Source organism: Rosa rugosa, chromosome 3 (genome assembly GCF_958449725.1).
Source record: "Rosa rugosa chromosome 3, drRosRugo1.1, whole genome shotgun sequence".
NCBI classification, from domain to species: domain Eukaryota; kingdom Viridiplantae; phylum Streptophyta; class Magnoliopsida; order Rosales; family Rosaceae; genus Rosa; species Rosa rugosa.
The window spans coordinates 10,499,209-10,517,886 of record NC_084822.1 but is presented as its reverse complement, the minus strand read 5'-3'; the positions used below and the strand labels follow the sequence as shown (position 1 = coordinate 10,517,886).

The window sequence follows — 18,678 nt, the reverse complement described above, 5'->3', positions numbered from 1 at the left end:
ATAGAGATTGTTAATTAAATTAACTTTATGTTTGTTTGCTTAGCATCAATGGGTGTTGAGATGACGTGTTTGAAACCTAGAAGGCCACCTAGCCTAAATTCTATCCCTTCCACCGTTTTGCCTTTGACTTCTTTTCTTTTTCGCTTTTGGTTCCCATCGAGAAACTGATTTGGGGAGGGTACTACATAGTTCTGTTAGAATCAAGTATGGACTTGTCACATGTTATCATAATGTATATGATGATTAGCTTAATATCAATCCTAGTTTAACATGGATACAAGCTGTAAATCAATACTAGTAACTTAATGAAGCAGTGTATCAATTCATTAAGGATAGTAATCCATTGCTTAGTCTACAAGAAAGGCTACAAGATTGTGATACATTAGGATTCTAATTAGGAGACTTGTCCCTTAAGAATTACCTAATCTAAGGGTTAACTATCCTATATAAATAGATGAACTTGGTCCCTGTTACCACCACGTTAATTGCATAAGTTCTGTCCATTGAGAAGCAAGTTGGTAAGTAACAGAAGGCCATATTCAGTGATCGAGGTTGCAGCTGCAGAAGATGGAATCCATGCCTATGATTGCTGAAGGTAAGTTTTGGTCTTTTATGATTGTTATCGAGTTGATGTGCTTGTGTTTGTGAGCATGTAGTTATGGTTTTACAAGTTCCAGATTTCTTTTCTTTGAGACTGGGGATTGAAGAGAGGGTTTCATGTTTCTACTTTGTGGTATCCTTTATCTGTTTTCTTTACTTTGTTAATCTCCTTATTGATTTTTACTTTGGAGTATTAGGTTTTGGATTTTGATTATATGTTCGGTTAGTCATCAACTCAGTATGTGTTTCGAATTGTGAATTTGTTGGTTTTATTGTGCTGCAATTGTTATGGATCATGATTTGAGAATTACCTTAAAATTAATTGTGTTTTCGAATCCTCTAGTCAACAAGAGAGTGGTGTTGGCAATGTGCACATTACATATGACGTGACCATGATTAGTGGCACGGTCATTGAGCTGTGGTAGCTCGGAGGCTTTGGAAGCCTGATTATTTTCATGTTTGAGTTTGTTGTGGCAACTGGTTTTGTTGGAGTTCAGATTTTTCTGTGATTAATACCAGTGGGTTGATCATGACTTGGGTGATAAATTCTGGTGTTGTTTACTTTTCATTTGGAGTACTGATTGTTAGTCTTTACGTTTTCATTTTTTTTTTGTTTAGCTACTCACTGAGCTTTAGTTGCTCATGCCTCCTTTATTTTTTATTTTTTTTTGTTTCTTTGCAGATACTTGGGTAGCAGGGTTGTGAAAAGAGTGCCTGAGTGTTAAGAGTTCTGTCTTTGTAAACTTCCTTCTTTAGTTTTGATGTTTTGGTGCCACTGGGCATTATCCCTTGCTGTAAGGGTTTTGATCATGTTTCTATATAGTTCAACTCTTGTATATATGTAAACTCTTGTACATTTGTACTATTGTATATATGTAATATGTTTCTTTGGAGTGGTTTATATAAAATGCCATGTTTTTTTTTTTTTACTAAGAAGTGCTTATTCTTTTACCTTCTTTTACTGTCTCTTGAGTTGTAAATGGTTGTCAAAGACTCGATGATCTCTACGAATTTGGGATCGAGGCGTGACAAACAGAGAGAATAAGTCGTACTTAGGGATTTTGGCTAGCTCTTTAAGTATTAGATTGTTGCGTGGAGGAATGTAAGATATTAGGTTGCTGCGAGGAAAAGAGATGAGGCAGAAATGAAAAAGAAGAAAAAAAATAAGGGAAGTTGGGCTTTTCTGATATGGGCTTTGGGTTTCAAAGGAGAGGTTGGCCAACTCTCATAATCACCATTTCGTTCTTGATTTAAGTCATCGAGCTTGGATTTCGGGCCCAAGACTGAAATCACCAACGACACTAAATCAATAAACGAGTATTATGTGTTTTCATAACCTTCCACATCACACCCACTTCTGCAAGGCCCAAGAGTGTAGTTGTGACTTGGGTCCACATGCGTGGCATGACGGTTCGATATGTGGACTTGGGTCCACATGCGTTCCAAATGTAGTTTGCATTTATATTTCCTTTAAGGTTGAAATGTGCGTACGGCATGTCTAGTGCTTTTTTGGGCATCAATAGCATTATCTTCCTGTACTGACTCTTATGAGTCATGTTTGGGGCATGTTTGTAAAGATATTTGTAGACATCTCTAGGAGCTTTCAGGATCTTCGTTCCATCATCTTTACCAGAAGGTCAATGAAATGACTCATTAGTAATCTAAATGTGTTTTACATAGTCCTTCAGTCTTTACTTTATTTCATTCTCCACACCTATTTTAGTTGATCTCCTAAAGGAGGAGTGTACGTAATCGAACCTATGTTCTTTTTTGAATAAAATTGTAACGTACGTTTCTTTCTTAAAAGAAAAAAAAAGGATAAGAAGTATATAAAAATTAATCCGCATGAGAGCTTTTGAGGGGTTCGGGGTATAGTGATAAGTTTTTGTTAGGAAATCAAGTAGAATACACAACTCACCACCAAATAAAAGTATTTTAAGTACTTGAACGCCAAGAATTAATGTGGTTTAATGATGTCTCAAGACAATAAGATTAAACTTATTCTACAGGATAGTCATAACATCTTCTTTGTCTCAAAATTGTCTTGGCCAAGTTCAGACAACCGAGGGACTTTCAGGTGAATGGTCAATGCATAGGCGTGCCAATTCGCGCCCAAATAGCCAAGTAATATTTTGTTTAACTTTGAGTACTAATCTGACTTCTTCGAATGACTATGCATCATTATAGTTCATTATGTCGTTTCACTCATTTGTTATGGAAATTCAAGGAATTAAAAGTTTACTCAATCTCATATCTGTCATTTCACTCATTTATTATGGAAATTCAAGGAACGAAGGTCTCGTTTGGTTCGCGGAATGAAAAGGTTGGGAAAGGAAAGTTGATCATTTCCTGTGTTTGGCACACCCAAGGAAAGGGACAATTTTCCTGCATGAAGGGAAAATATGGGGGGAAATGGATCCTCCCACACCCCATGGGATTCATTTTCTCTCATACTTTCTCTGCATTAATTACCTACTCTAAAGATGATTTTAATTGTTGTTATTACCAAATTATCCATGAAACTTTTGAATCTTGAATTGTTTATGTTTTGATAATAAGGATATTATTGAAAAATTGATGTTATCTACTTTCCTATTCATGCACAAACCAAACATTGGAAAGGAAAGTAAAATACATTTTCCCATTACTTTCCCAGTGTTTCCAAACATTGGCAGGGAAACTAGTGAGAAATTTACTTTCCCATCATGGGAAAGAGTGAAAGACCAAGGAACCAATTTCCTTTCCGGCAACCAAATGAGGCCTAAAAGTTTACTCAACCTCACTTACTTACAGATGAAAAAAATATTTATGTTTTAGCTTGATTCAAAGATTTTCCTTCAATTTTACAAAACTCAATTTGCTTTCCATCAAATTTCAGAGAGAAGCAAGAGTGATCCAAACACTCCCTTAAATTTCCCACCCAAACTTCTCCCGAGAAACTCAGACTTGTATAGATCTATCGAGATATTTCCGCGGTGAAATTCCCACTTCCTATAAATATCGACCATTCTCTACTTCCGCCAGAACAACGCAAAAATGATTTCCCCAAAATTCAAACGACTCAAAACCGACAACGATCGGAGTCGCTCGATCGCCACCCTCACCGCCACCACCTCCGCCACCACAATTCCTTACTTACCCGACAGCGTCATTGAACAAATCCTCTCCTTCCTTCCCATCAAACTCGCCGCTCAGGCAACCGCGGTTTCGAAGCAGTGGGCGGTGCTGTGGCCTTCATTCCCTACAATCTATTTCGACGAGGGCGACCCCTCCGATTCCGACGACCCTGCCAAGTTCTGAAGATTCCTCCAATTCTTGGAGAATTGCTTGATACGGTGCCAGAAACAGAGGAGCTTAGAGAAGCTGAGGCTTCGAATCACATACAGTCTCGCCGGAGACGACAAGGACAAGATTGACAAGTGTGTGACGTTTGCAATTGAGAGATGTGTCAAAGAGTTAGAGCTCGGTTTCGTCGAAGCCCGTTTGCAAGTAAATTACTTTTTCAAATACCTTTGAATTTCAAGAAAGAGATACAAAACATCTACATTGTAATGAAATTGAACCGAACCCTAACAAATTGAGGCACAGAGTAAAACACAAATCCAAACTCACATTTGACACAATCACACTCGCTTGCTCACTCACAGGCACACCGTACAGAAGAGACAGAGATATATAGATACAAATACAAAGAGAGAGAGAGTACCGCCATTTCCAGATCTGTTTTCATAGAAGCTTGCTCTTTCACTAATTTATCTGCAAACGAAGAGAACGATCAAGAAATCGTCACAGAAATTCAAAATCACTGATGAAATCAACTAGGAAACCGAGAAATTCTGATCAGTACGAACCTGCGGTGAGCTTCAAGTTTGCGAAACTTCCCGACGAGGTCGACTCCGGCGAACGCGAAGAGTAGGCGAAGGTCTTCGGAGGTCCTCCTGAGACAGATTTCGAGAGGGACTTGAACTTATCCAAGCTCCTCATGCTCAGAAACCCTAGCTTCTGCATCTTTGGAACTCGGATTGAAACCCTAGAAATTTGTACGAACAATCGCTCTGTTTCTCTCTCTCTCTCTCTCTCTCTCTCTCTCTCTCTCTCTCTCTCTCTCTCTCTCTCTCTCTCTCTCTCTCTCTCTATTTGGTGCTCTGAGACTTTTGAGAGCGCTATAGTGAAATGAACTTGGCGCCAAATGACGAAGTCAGGTATTTATAAAGTTTTGCTTCTTATTAAACGCCTCTTAATCAAGCTAATAAGCCTTCCTTATTTCTTTTTTTATTATCGCTTTTTGTAATTTTTTTAAAGGGAAATGATGGAAAAGGTCATATTAGAGTATGAAATAATAAAAAGATCACTTAGTTTCCCACTTGATAAAAAGGTCCATTATGAATTACTAGTAATACTAATTTAGTCCTTATTAATAATGAAGTGATGTTAAAAAAGGTCCGTTTTCAATTTTTTTGATTCCGATTATGCTCTTAAAAACTTTTATAGCTTTATACTCAAAAATATCGGAGATCAAAATCTCCTATCCATTTTGATCAGAAATCCCAGAGCTCCGATTAGAAATCCAAAAGGTAGAAGACGAAGCTCAAACTTCACCTGGCGTCACGGCCCAAACCCAATCGGTCACCTACATGCCCAGACCCAACGACGGAGCTCCGAGTGCCCAAAACATAATCCCCGGCGACGGAATTGGACCGCTCGTAATGAACGCCGTCGAGCAGGTGATTGAGGTGATACACGCGCCGGTCTATTTTGAGAAGTACCTTGATTCTTCTGGTTCTTTTCTAATCGTGAAATCTCTGTTTTGATTTTTATTTTTGTTTTCTGGTTTTGTAGTACCTCGATCTGTTTGGTTTTGATGCAATTTATCAATGGTTAGTTCGTCGTTATCTCAGTAGGTCTACCTGGTACAATTTGATTTTGCTCAATTCTATTTGTGATAGAAGCACCAAAATGATCTCTGTGGAAGCAATTGCATTGCTGGAATTGTGTATATGCTTTGTATTGATCACGTTTTTAGTTTTTGTAGTATTGATTTTTAATTTCTTACTATTTCTAAGGTTAGGTTGAGGTTGAACTCTTTGATTTTCAATCACTATTTGTATTTGAGCTGAAATTGATGTGGTGCTTCGTTTTTGTGCTTTCTCTATTTGTGGAAACTTGTAGGCTATAGTGGTGCTAAATGTTAAACTACTAAAAGAATGTTTTTGTGGTCTCTCTATTTAGGGGTTGATGTTGCTATTGAACGTCTTGGAACTTTCTTTTTGTTACTGTATGGTGCTAGGTAGTATCTATAATGAGGATGATTAGTTTCTTATAACTAGACAATTGTTTATTGCCTGTTGCTTTTACCAGGCCTTAACTTATGATATGAGTTAGGTTAAACCAAGTCCTATTCCATTTGGTTCAAATCCAAATCTGCCCCATTAGATTTGGGTGGAGGGTGGCTTACCTGTGCCATCCGAACATCCATGAAATGATGAAAGAACGAATCTGTGGAACTCAGAGTAAAATTGAAGTGTTGAAAAGTTAAAAGAATTGCTCGAAGTAGCATGCAATGTGTAATGGAATTGTGTTAGAGCTCTGTATGATGTTATTAGGTTTCTGCTATTCATTTTAGATATTTTTGTTAAGAACAGGATTTAATTTGATACTTATGCTACTTAGGTTCGGGCTTGTCAAGGAGTTATATGGGAACCAGATTAAAGAAATTCACTGTAGCCTGACCTAGCTACCACTTGATTTTGTTTGCATTGCTGATTTTGGCTAGTTGGTACATTTTCCTTTCTGCATTATACTTTTTTGTTTTGTTTTTTTTTTCCTGCTTTCGATATAGTATTTCATTAATTTTGATATACTAAACATGTTAGTAGTCGTCTATCAGGATTTTATTCTTTTGGTGCCATATATAAATTGCAGGTCACATGGGTTTTATATATTGAGTCATTTCCTTATGAAGGTTATATTTTGAGATTAGCAATTTGTTATTGTTGCTGATACGCAAATATCCTATGTTGCAAAATCATAAACTAGCCATTTCTATATATATTTCTTTGAGAGACATGGTACTATCTGTTGCTTTTGATATCCGTTGTCAAGTGATAATAGATTGTTTTCTAAGTCATCAAAATAAATACACTGATTTTTGAATGTGGTAAGCATGAACAGATTCATCCTCTTGAGTAAAGATATTTATTATCATGCTGAAAAGTGTAATTTTCTCTTTTGCAGCAAGGTAATTGTTAAGCTTAAGTATGCAGATCTTGTTTCCATACTTCCAACCAATGTCAGTGTAGTAGTATGGCCCATTCAAATCTGGAGATTCAGTGTAAATATATCAACCATGAATACACTGGAAGGTCCAACTTGTCTACTCTATGCAGAGGATGCCTTACGAACTATGAGCTTACCTGAAGGTATACTTGTAATGTATAATGTTTTTCCTTGTTTAGTATTGTCAATAACAAACTATCTTGATGATATGAACAGGTGACCTTTGTATAGTTATAAGCAAAGATATCTAGGTCAAAGAGTTGGTTTCACTAGATGTAACTTTCCTTGCATAGTTATAAGCAAAGATATCTAGATGAAAGAGTTTGTTTCACGAGGGCAAAACATTTTTCATGAACTTTTTTATTGTGATGTTCAGGTTTACGCTTTATATGCATATGCTTTTTCTAATACAATTCTGATTTTGTGTTTTTGGCTCCTACTCCAGCATATACAGAGATTGTCTTGAATTTGCCATATAAGCTCTTCGGAAAATGCACAAAGAGTCCGCTTAATATCACACTTGTGAGCGCAGCTGAATTTGTACAAAGCCATAGCAAAAATTGGTTTCGGGAAAAGGATAGCTCTCTGATCTAGTTATAGGCTAAAATCAGTAGATTTTTTTTTTATCTCATTATTGTATATATTTGTATCAGGAGCGGTGTATCTAATTTGTCCATCACTATAATCCAGACTAGCTTATACTTGAATAAATTGATAGCAACTTGCATTCATTTACTTCACTGCCGTAAATTGAGAAACCTTCTATAAAGATCAATTACACTATTAAACAATAACATGGATATAACAGTGGAAAAAGTGACTTTGCCAGGACTTGGTAAGTGACATGCATGTGATTGACAGTGACTTGGTCAGTGACTTCAGTTACATGATCAGTGACATAACCAGTGACTTGAGATTAGCAGTGACTTGCTTAGTGACCTCACTAATTAAGGACTTGGGCTGGCTAATGACTTCATTGGCCTGTGACATGGCCAGTGACTTGGTTAGTGACGTGTGTAATAGTCTTACATACATTGTAAGTTACATGGTCAGTTACATGATCAGTTACATGGTCAGTTACATACATTGTAAGTGACATGGTCAGTTACATAATCTGTGACATGATCAGTTACATACATTGTAAGTTACATGCTCAGTTACATACATTGTAAGTGACATGGTTAGTTACATGATCAGTTACATAATCTGTGACATGAGGTTAACACACGTTGCTAGTTCATCATTAGTGACTTTGATAGTTACATGATCAGTGACATGAAGTTAACAGTTACCTGGCCAGTGACTTGAGGTTAGCAATGAAGATTATCAGTTACTTACTGACTTTGACAGTTACATGGTCAGTGACATGTTCATGATTGTAACATGGCCAAAGACTTTACAGTAATCACTTGAGGTTAACAGTTACCTGGTCAGTGACTTGGCTAGTTACCAGCAAAGTCATTGTCAATCCCTGGCCAAGTCACTAAACATAACAGTGACACCATAAAAAGATACAAAAAGCTAATTGATTTAGTAAGCTGGAGTTTACAATTGGCCAGTGACTTGCATCCTAACCCTAAACAGATTGCTAAAACTCTAAATTTACAGAAATCTAACTCTGCCTATGTTTCGCAAATGTCTTGATTATATGAGCTCTATATTGCAAATTATACTTCTTGTTGATTGTCTTCTGAATCCCCTCCTCTTTCGAAAGTTTCTTCATGTAGTACATCACAAAAATTCCACAATCCAATCTGTTGGCCATGAAAAAATTATAGTCAATGAATTTGAATAGTATAACAATAAATTGACATTCTAAAGTGTTGTATACTTATAAGATTTCTTCTTGTGAAAATGAGAAAATCATCAGTAACTTTGACAATTACATAGTCAGTGACACAGTTACCATCTCCATAAACTGTGATCCCAAAACTATATCAGAATCAAATTTAGCAAAAACAACATAAGCATAACAATAAAAAGCTAAAAACTTCACATAGACATACCCAGGAGCAGCAGCTTTTGTCTACACATAGACCAATCCACTACAAATAACAAAATCAAATCAACAACAAAGATATTGACTAAGATATTGAGAGAATTAGCTTGAGTTGTGCTTCATAAATTACCGAGGCAAAGAGCCAAACAAATAACCATTGAAGAAGAACAAGTAACAAGGCCTCGATCTCCATATGCAGGCCAATACCACACACATAATTTTCCTTTGTCTACCTGTAACTCCAAACAAACTCGTATAAATCCATTAAACTGAGCAATTCATCAGCAAGTTTGTCATCTCATACTACACTGCCGGTCGATTATCAAGTTATCAACAATATCAATAAGAAATGATGATTAAAGCTATAGCCTACAGCTTTTTTGGTGGAAAAATCAAGGATGCAGTTAGAGAGATACATGTGGCTTTGATGAAGAAGAAGACGAATCTCCGCCGTAGCGGCCGACGCGAAAAAAAAAGAAGCTCCTCATGCAATTGATTCCTCAAACTCCATCAAATTCACGCTAGATCTCGAAAAGCTCAAAAACGAAACTGGACCTGAGGAACTCCCGAAGCAACTCTCGGAAATACGCGCCGCCGCTACCAAATCTCTCCAAATCCACAGAGCCGATTCAAAGCTCCCGCTCCGGCGAAGAACGCAGAAACGACGTCGTAGGGGACCGGACGTACTGGACGCCATGGGAGAGAGAGAGAGAGAGAGAGAGAGAGATTTTGGTAAGGGTCGAGTCCGAATGGATTCAGACGGGCTTGGGTAACGGCAAGGGAAGAGAGAGAGAGAGAGCTGCCAGTGGCAGCTTTGGTAATTAAACTTAACTTTAGTGGCAGGTTGTTAATAGGTAACCTTAATTATTATGGGGATATTTGTGGTGACTGGATTATCATAAATTACTTTAAAATGACCTCTTTTATCATTGTCCCTTAATTTATTTTGGTAAATTAAAAAGGAAATTGTTAGACATAGATATGGATAAGTCAATTATTGTGGCCCACATCATGGATTCACTTCTGTCCTATAGTGGCCCGACACGTGTAAAGATCGCGCATCCACCGCCTATATATAAACATTTCCCCCAAAATTTCGATTCAAAATCCAAACGCAGATTCACTCTCACAGTGAAGAAGAAGAAGACTAGAGAGAGAGAAATGGAGGCCGAAACCCTAACCCTAACCGAAGCCGAAGCTCTGCAATCGAGAAACGCAATTCGCTCGATCAAAGTTGCTCTTCTTCTCTCTCGGCTCAAACCGTCGTCCGCCAATTGCCGCCTCAACGCCGCCACCGACCACAGTGACGCTGCTACGGTACGGTAACTCGCTCAAATCGCTTTCTCTGATTTCCGATCTGTTTCTGTAGTTGATGATTTTGTGGTTCAGGAGAAGGAGGAGGCGCTGAGGAAAGAGATCGGAGATCTGAAAATGGAGGTTGTAAGGGAGCGTCTGAGGAACAAGAGGATCAGGCTATGTGGATTGATGGAGCTCTTTCTTGAGGTTGCGGTGCTCTTCGTTCTCTGCAGTTTCTTGTTCGCGATCGCAGTCGGAGGAGATGGAGGTTCGTCAGAATTACGTTACTGAAGAATTCAGATTTTACTGTGTGATAATTAGTAGCTGTGTCATTTTTTACTGTTGATATTTACTATAGGAAGAGAGCTCGATTTACTACCGGGATGTGGTGGTTAAGAGAATAGGTTGCTTGATTTGATTTCTTGTGAAGTACAGTAGGGTGAAGTATTGCTATGGATGTAGTTGTGCTCGAAGTAATTGTAAAGATTGGTTTTGATTAGCTTGTGATCAAAAATTGGTTTTGTTAAGCTTGATTTACCATATTGAAATACGAGTAAGGTAAGTAGCTACAATCTTCTTTCCGTTTCATATCGCTCGAAGATTTCTGTGCTTTGGTATTGAGACTAAAGTGCATTCCACTCTCAATCATGAGTACATTACAAATAGTTCAATGTCATTGTATTACAAAGCTCATATAGACAAGAGTTCAGAAGGGTTGATCCAAAAATGGAACCTCCAAATCTATAAAAATGCCCTAAATCCTGTGCGCAATCAAATCACATGCTGACGCTAAGCAGTTCAGAGAGGTAAGTAACAAAGCTAGAGATTTCTTTCTGGATCTGAAACAAGAGTAAGAAGCTGCTGTAAGGCTTGATTCAGCGTCGTGGAGTGTGTACATGTATTGCAGACTCCTTAAAACTGTATAGAGCAGATGCAGAAACATGAACAGTCATATCACCTCTATCAGACTCAAATTGAGTCTAAACGGAAAGAAATATCTAGTTCTACCCAATCCAAGATCATTTCTTGCAACTAAAGTAATCCGTTGATTGGTTGAAGTACCTTAATCGAATGCATAGGGGTTCATTTACAAATAGATTCAGATAACTTTCTGAAAACAAGTTACATATGTTTGAAGGATCACTTTGCCAATTCTGTAAATCATAAATTCCTAATCAAAGGAATGCTGCAGTGATTTAATTTAAGCCATGCTACATGTACAAGCATGGTTCATAGCTTTTCCAATATGCAAAACATTAATAAATCTTCTAATCTAACAGTATCTTTTCCAATATATACTGTAATTATGAGGTAGCCAAATGAATATGCAAAAAAATGAAAAGAAGCAGAATATTTGGAATTGAGTTTTAAAAGTATAGAGGACTCTTATATCACTATCATTGGTTATATCCACCAATCCACTCAATACTCTTTCAGTCTTTCCAAAACTACATGAGAAAGTACAAGAATCAGAAGAAATCGCAAAAACAGATAATATGTAGGTGTTAAGCGTTTGTTACCTTAACTACATTAATCCATACCTCAACCATGACTATGCTTCTTGTTTTCCTTTTAATTGTTCTTCCCTTGGCAGTTTCAACTTCATCTTCATATGAATTACCTGCAATGCCATGAAGTAAGTCTCAGCAGCTCAGCTGATAGAGGGGATAAACCATGAGTTAATTAGATCATATTTGGAAGCAACATTAAACTCTTAAACTAATACAATTGAGACTACCATGAAACTTAATATTAATATCTGCTTTCTCACTGACAGAAAAGCAAATGTAGCATCATTCATGGATATCCTATCAGTATAGCTCTACAACAGAAGATTTCTGTGATGCTTTGGAACATTCATTACACGTGGTGTTTTTGCATTCTCTGTAGCTTTCTTCAACAACCTTCACACTAGTGTTTCTGTCGCTCCAAGTAAAGAAGAATCCTATAAACTATACTCTGATAAGAATGAAAATGAATGAAAGAAACACGATCTTTCAATATGGTGCCACCATCTGATCCTCTAGTGAAAGAGTCTTACCAGAGAGAGTTTGACCTCTTCTTATACACACAGGGTGTCTTGTCGACAAAATTGAGTCTTTATGAGACAGTAAGAACTCACTAATAGATAGTATTTCAGATTAGTTCACCGTTATTCACTAAGAGGCTAAGAGCATTATACTTCAACAGCAGTTCCCCAACACTATGCTTTTCCAGTTCCCACCCTCAATATGATACTATTTTAACTACAGTCATCAGTATTTCCAACGCTCCCAATCCATTTCACATACAAACAAGCTATATTTTTCCTGTTGCTTGGACAAGTAGGGTTCAACATTTCTAATCTTCAACTCTTAAGCCATATGAAGTGCTAATAGCAAGGTGCAAGTTCAATATACTGTCCCAAACAGAGGAATCAGCTAATACCAACTTTTCTAGAAAGAGAATGAGCAAATATTATTTGAGTTTTAAAAGAATTTTTGGTCCTAGGAAACAGATAAGCCTAAGAGGAGTACCTCCTCCTAGTCTCAGCATTGCTTAACTAAGCTATTGTTCTTAACATGGCATCTTTTCCATTGATAACCCAACAGTGGATATAGCTGTTGAAACAAAATGAGGACAGCAAGCATATAAAGAAACTAATGAGGTTAACCTAATATCTTGAATGACTAATATGTTCTGCACAAGCATGGACCGTGAACTGCTTTTGAACTTGTAAGTTTTACCTGGAAAGTGTTCAATTACATCACCTACTATCTCCATTTGAGTATGCATATAAAAGTGGAAACCCAGAAATTGATTAACAAAGGAAGAAATAAAGACGTCTAACCAGGCCAGGACAGGCAAGCCAAGCTTCAATGGCTGCAGCTCAAAAGGGTCTGCTCTGCTCCCAGTAAACCCATCTTCCTGATCCAAAACGCCAATTCATCGACTGCCAACCAAGTGCCCGACAAAATGACAGAGTGAGTATCAGTACTACTACTCCCAGCTGCTTCTTCATCGGCAAAGATTGGCCACCGAGTCAGTTGAACCCAAATTGCTGAGATAAAAATAAAAGAAAGCCAGTCATCCTAAAACCCTCAAACCAATCATCATTCAAGCAATTAAGCAAACCCACCTACAAGATGTCCTCCTAATGCATAGTAAATCAATTTCAAAAACTATGCCCAAGGGTAATAGAGACATACAAAAAAGAGTCCTTAAATTTCTAAATCCAGATTACCGAAAGCCCTAAACCAAAGTTACCAATAATCCCTAATCCCAAAATTTACAAAATGCAAGAGCTATCAAATTCAGAGAAAATAAAGGAACATGATATGATATTCAGAAGTAAATTTCAAAACTTTAAGCTATATATAAAATGTGGGCATCTGGGTATGTATATAAAAATCTCAAAATGAAGTGATAAACAACTCTTAGTCAATTCATCCCCATAAGACCCCAAAATTCAAACAACTCTCTAAGCTCAAACTGCACACCGACCCCTAGAAAACCTCATCATCAAATTAACCTTCAATAACCCATACCTCGTCAGCTTCGCCGTCAGCAACCCTCAACGGCCAGCGCCGTGCATTGTTCGCCGTCACCGTCCAGAGAGACTGAAACAGAATGAAAGCATTTATTAATTAGGGCCTTTCCTTATATTTTCAACAACAAAAAAAAAGAAATAAAAAAATAATTTCGATTCAAAAAATAAGGAAATTTCAAATCTGGCCTTTCCTTATCTGCTAAGGGAGCCTTCACCCAGAACAAAAAGGAAAGAGAGAGACTTGCGTGGGGTAGGCCTCATCAAAAAGCCCGCGGATCAAGTGGGCCGATGGAGGCCCGCCGACCCGGAGGGCCAAAAACCCGGCCCGGCCCTTCAAAAAGCCTGCCTCGGTGGGCCGATGGAGGCCCGCCAAAAAGCCCGCAAAAACCCGTCCCGGCCCATAGGCCCAGCCCGCCAAAAACCCGCTAGGCCCGGCCCGTAAAAGCCCGTAAACTATTATATATATATATATATGGGTCCTTGACCTAAAACACGGAATCAGGCCAATGTTTTCTCACTTACACCACCAAGAGTTTTTAATTCCCAGCTACCCAATTCAAGTGCTAAATGACAATTTTGACCTCCAATTAATTAAAAAATTACGGCTACTCTGACTCTCCTCTATCTCTCTCTCCTCCGCGCCTCTCTCTCTCTATCTCTCTCCTGTCTCTCCCGTCAGCCCCGTCGTCGATCTCTCCCCTCAGCGCCGTCGTCGATCTCTCCCCTCAGCGCCGTCGTCGAGAACCGTTAGCCTTTTGGCGATTCCTCTCTCTCTCTTCGATCTCCACCTCCGGCGCGGCATGGATTCACTTTAAAGGCGAGTTCTTGCAGAGATCGGATCGGAGTTTCGCACCCGTACAGAAGGACGACGTTTTTGATCCAGCCGGGCTTGGAGTTGTAGATGCGATCGTCGTGGCGCTTGACGACGACGTTTTGATGGTGGTGGGCGGAGGAATAGTCGGTGTCGTTGCAGTGGGACTGGGCTTGACCGCCGGTGCTGCAAATGCCTCCGTTTCATGTTTCTCTGATCTGCTCTTTTTTTTTTTTTTTTCTTGTTCCAACAAAGCTTTGATCTGCTTTGATAAGCCGAAAAGTATTGATAAGGGTTCAAGATTAGTTTCTTTTTCCTCAATTTTCTTTTCAAAGATAATTTGGAATCCAATTCAAGCATTGCGATTTTTTTTTTTTAAGGTAAAATGGGGCAGAAGGCCCAGAAAGAGAGAAAAAAGAAAAAAAAAAAAGTTTTATACGGGGGTAATACAAGGCTATTGGGGGGCAATAGATGTTTTTAAATTGATATAATCTCTTCATTTTTTTCTTTAATCAAAGTTTTAACTGTCTAATTTTAGGAATATTAGTTCCCATTTCGGCTACCAAAAGTTCTATTGAGGGGTAATAGGCATCTATTGGGGGGCAATAGACGTCTACTGGGGGGCAATACATGGCTGATAGTCGTCTATTGGGGGGCAATACATGGCTGATAGTCGTCTATTGGGGGCCAATAGACGTCTATTAGGGGGCAGTAGATGTCTATTGGGGGCAAAAAAACTTTCCGGTGAGATTTTCAGCAAATTCCGGTGGGCGGCAGCCGGTGACCGGAATCCGGCGACCGGTGACCGGAATCCGACGAAAGTTGGCCGGAATCCGGCGGTCGGTGACCGGATTCCGGCGGCCGGTGACCGGATTCCGGCGGCCGGTGACCGGATTCCGGCGGCCGGTGACGGGCTCCGGCGAAGTCTCCTATGGTTTCTCTCTCTTTTATTTTTTTTCTCTCTCTAAGTAATAAAGGGGTGAGGGGTAAAATGGTATTAAAAAAAATTAAAAACAAAAAAAAAATCTTAATGGGGTATTAGGGAAGACTCCCTTAGAGTGTATTGGGTAAGAGGGAATTAAAAAAACTTAATGGGGTAAGTGGGAAAAAAATCTCTAGAAATGGGGTAAATGGACAAAACCCCTATATATATTGTGTGTGTGTGTATGTGTATGTTTATATATATGTGTGTGTGTGTGTGTATGTTTATATATAGATATAGATATGTGTGTGTGTGTGTGGATGTGTGTATATATATATATGTATGTGTGTGTGTGGAAGTTCTCATACTTCTATATAGAATATGTGTATATATATTCTAAAAAACAAGTGACAACGGTTGACCAATTCGATCGGATTCGAAAATATGGTGAAATTGGCTAATTTTTTTACCACACTCGTAATTTATTGTAATAATCACATCCAACGGTCGGTTTTTTCATTTTATTTGAATTTATAGAGGTTGCTCTTTGGAGTGTATGATATATAAGGGGCAAATTACTGGTCACTCCCTCAACTTTTGGGGCGTCGACAGTTCAGTCCCTCGTTTCCTAATTTTAACAAGTAGCTCCTCGGACATTCAATTCTCGCACAATTTAGTCCTTCCGTTAACTGGCTGTCTGAAGTGGCTGTTATGTGGGTGACGTGGCAACTTGGCTATGCCATGTGGCGCCATCTCGGATTGTTAAATCTCATGAATACCCGTGGCTCATTACGGTAGTCTTCGATCCTAATCTCCCAAAAAACCCTAAACTTCGATATCTTCTATGCTCAAGCGCTAGCCTTCGTAATCTCACACAACCCATGAGGCTGATGCCATTCAAAATCACAGCCTTTGAAAATTGTAAAACCCCAAACCTTCATCTGATATCAAAGAGTTTTGTGTCCACAATCGGGATTTGAATCTGAGACCAACAGCTAGAGGTCGCGACATGGTGGTTAACGACGTTGATTTGTGGGTTCCAAGAGTTTCAGAAGGGGAAAAAGATGAAATCCCTGATTATGGTAAGTTTTGAGCATTTAGATTTGGTCTTCAGACTTGGAGTGATTGAAAATCGCAGGTTTCTATGGTTTTGGATTTAGGAAAAAGAAATTGGGGATTTTTGAATTCAAGGGTTTCGGGGCTGATTTGAAACTGTATTTGTTGGTTTCAAAAGACTGCAGCTATTTCAAAATGGTTATTGTTATGGTTTCGAGTTCTAAGGTTTTCAAAAAAAAAATTGGGGGTTTACACTGGTTTATGGGTTTTGAGATGCTGGGTTTGATGATGTTGGCTATTTAATTGCAGTAACTTTGAATTATTGTTGGATCTCGTATGTGCTGGCTTTTAATATTGGTTGGCTTTTAATAATGGTTTAGTTGACGTTGAGATTCTGGGTTTGGCTTCTAATATAATCCTTTTTGTGTAGCTTTTAGTTGTGGTCCTAGCATGAAGTAAACAAGGTTTTCTTTTTGTCTGCCATGTGTGAACAATTGGAAAAATGGAGATAAAGTTTTGTTTTTGTCTGCCATGTGTGAACAATTAGAAAACTGGAGATTCTTGTTAGTTGTTTTGTATTTGGCTTGTAGCTCTTTATGGAGCCTAGCATTCGGTGGTTGGGGATAATTTTTTCTCTTTTTTTCTCCTTCAGTCTCCTCCCTTCTCCTTCCATCTTGCCCCAATTTTCTATTATGGGGAAGAGGATAAGCTGAGCTTAGATCCTCTTTTTTCTTCTGGTTTTCTATTTTCAGGGTTAATTTGATTTGATTTGGTGTAGGAAGCTGCCCTTACAAGCTGCAATTTTTTCACTTTATTTCCTTCGTTTTTTCTTTTGCTTAATGTTTTAGCTATTCTTTCTTTTCTTTTGATTTTCCTTGTATTGAAAATTGGCCATGTGCCTTGTTAATTGATGCTACATTTCAACCAGTTAGTTGGGTATATTCATTTTGGTCTGAAGTTAAAAGGGCATGTTGAGTCATAGTATCTGTTGACTATATTGAATATGTCGACTATGTTGAATAATGGTATCTGTTGATTTATTGCAGGTCACCCCGACTATTTCACAGTCAAGGTGTATCATGGAGGGTGCATAAGGGACAGTAAATACGTCGGAGGGAAGGTGGATTTCTACGACAACGTCGACAAAGATAGAATGTCGCTTGTTGAGGTAGATAACATGGTGAGGCAGCTCAATCCAGCTTATAGTAATCAAAGGATTGATTACTGGTATAAAGTTGGTGATGAAGATGATGAGCTGATAAAGCAAGAAACAGATAGAGATGTTATGATCATGTGTTGTGTTGTACCACAGTGGAGGTTGATCATATTGTACTTGGACCACATGGAGTTGCACAGTGTGTTTAGAGAGGAAGATGATGACATCTTCATGTACGAGGACTTCTTGTTTAATGAAGGTCGGAGTAGTAGTGTGATTATAGAAGAGTTACCTGATGATGAGCTTAGAAGGAAGCCAACTTGTGTTATTGAAGAGGTAACTTTACTTATAATGCAACGTTGTGTATCTCCAGAAAAAGAAGGCTGCCTTAAAGGCATCAAAGTTGGAAGCAAACAAGTCTACTCCAAAGAGATCAAGGCCCGTACAAGCTGCATCTACCCAGCAAAGTTCAAGGCCTGTACAAGCTGGATCTGCCCCAACAAGTACAAGGTCTGTACAAGGTTCCAATCCATCAACCAACAAGGCTGCAACACCATCAAGGTCCTCTCAAAGGGTTAGACAAAACTCAGGTAAAGGAGCTGGAAAATAGTTTACGGTAATGGGATTTGATATTAGCTAGCCAAGCAAAACATTTTACGCATCCTATTTTTGGGCAACCTTGTGTTGTGTCACTTGGTTGCTAGCTCTAATCTTTTGATAAGATGATTAGAGCTAAATTTAATTCCAAACATATTAGTACTTGAACAATTGCAGGATGCAATGCTCTATATCGTTTGTTTTTGGTAAGTTAGAGCTTTGTTCAATGGCTGGCTAATATTGACGATACAATGTATTTTTTGGTTTAGGGGTTGATTATGAATGTAGGTGAATGTTTGTTTTTCTTCCATTTATGCTTCAAATTTATGGATGCTTCAATTTACAGAAATATTACTCAATCTGTGAACATGACAGGGAAATAGGATCTCAATTTTGGAGGCATTAATTTTGATTTTCTTTTAGTGATTAACATGAA

General features: G+C 38.4%; 3 protein-coding genes and 1 long non-coding RNA gene across 7 annotated transcripts; 3 read left to right on the top strand and 1 right to left on the bottom strand.

Moving 5' to 3' along the window:
- The first annotated feature begins 5,128 nt into the window (after positions 1 to 5,128).
- Positions 5,129 to 7,590, top strand: LOC133741452 (uncharacterized). Of its 4 annotated transcripts, none has more exons than XM_062169344.1 (4): positions 5,129 to 5,324; positions 5,440 to 5,477; positions 6,835 to 7,019; positions 7,322 to 7,590. In XM_062169344.1, exons 1-4 carry the CDS (start codon positions 5,235 to 5,237, stop codon positions 7,468 to 7,470), a joined length of 462 nt encoding a protein of 153 aa, XP_062025328.1. In that variant the 5' UTR covers positions 5,129 to 5,234; the 3' UTR covers positions 7,471 to 7,590. The 4 variants fall into 4 exon arrangements, with proteins under 4 accessions (XP_062025328.1, XP_062025327.1, XP_062025325.1 ...); XM_062169343.1 differs by having other exon boundaries at positions 5,129 to 5,333; positions 7,331 to 7,590; XM_062169341.1 differs by having other exon boundaries at positions 5,129 to 5,333.
- A 2,377-nt stretch (positions 7,591 to 9,967) lies between these two features.
- LOC133741262 (uncharacterized) lies at positions 9,968 to 10,698 on the top strand. Its single transcript, XM_062169196.1, has 2 exons — positions 9,968 to 10,192; positions 10,265 to 10,698. Exons 1-2 carry the CDS (start codon positions 10,037 to 10,039, stop codon positions 10,460 to 10,462), a joined length of 354 nt encoding a protein of 117 aa, XP_062025180.1. The 5' UTR covers positions 9,968 to 10,036; the 3' UTR covers positions 10,463 to 10,698.
- Positions 10,699 to 10,804: 106 nt separating this feature from the next.
- On the bottom strand, positions 10,805 to 13,813 carry LOC133740462 (uncharacterized). The gene is made up of 4 exons (XR_009861233.1): positions 13,699 to 13,813; positions 13,002 to 13,211; positions 11,713 to 11,792; positions 10,805 to 11,089 (listed from the first exon to the last, which is right to left on the bottom strand). It is a non-coding gene; the product is annotated as an uncharacterized LOC133740462 (long non-coding RNA).
- A 2,518-nt stretch (positions 13,814 to 16,331) lies between these two features.
- Positions 16,332 to 18,469, top strand: LOC133740625 (uncharacterized). Its single transcript, XM_062168567.1, has 2 exons — positions 16,332 to 16,515; positions 17,536 to 18,469. Exons 1-2 carry the CDS (start codon positions 16,443 to 16,445, stop codon positions 18,222 to 18,224), a joined length of 762 nt encoding a protein of 253 aa, XP_062024551.1. The 5' UTR covers positions 16,332 to 16,442; the 3' UTR covers positions 18,225 to 18,469.
- The last annotated feature ends 209 nt before the right edge of the window (positions 18,470 to 18,678 follow it).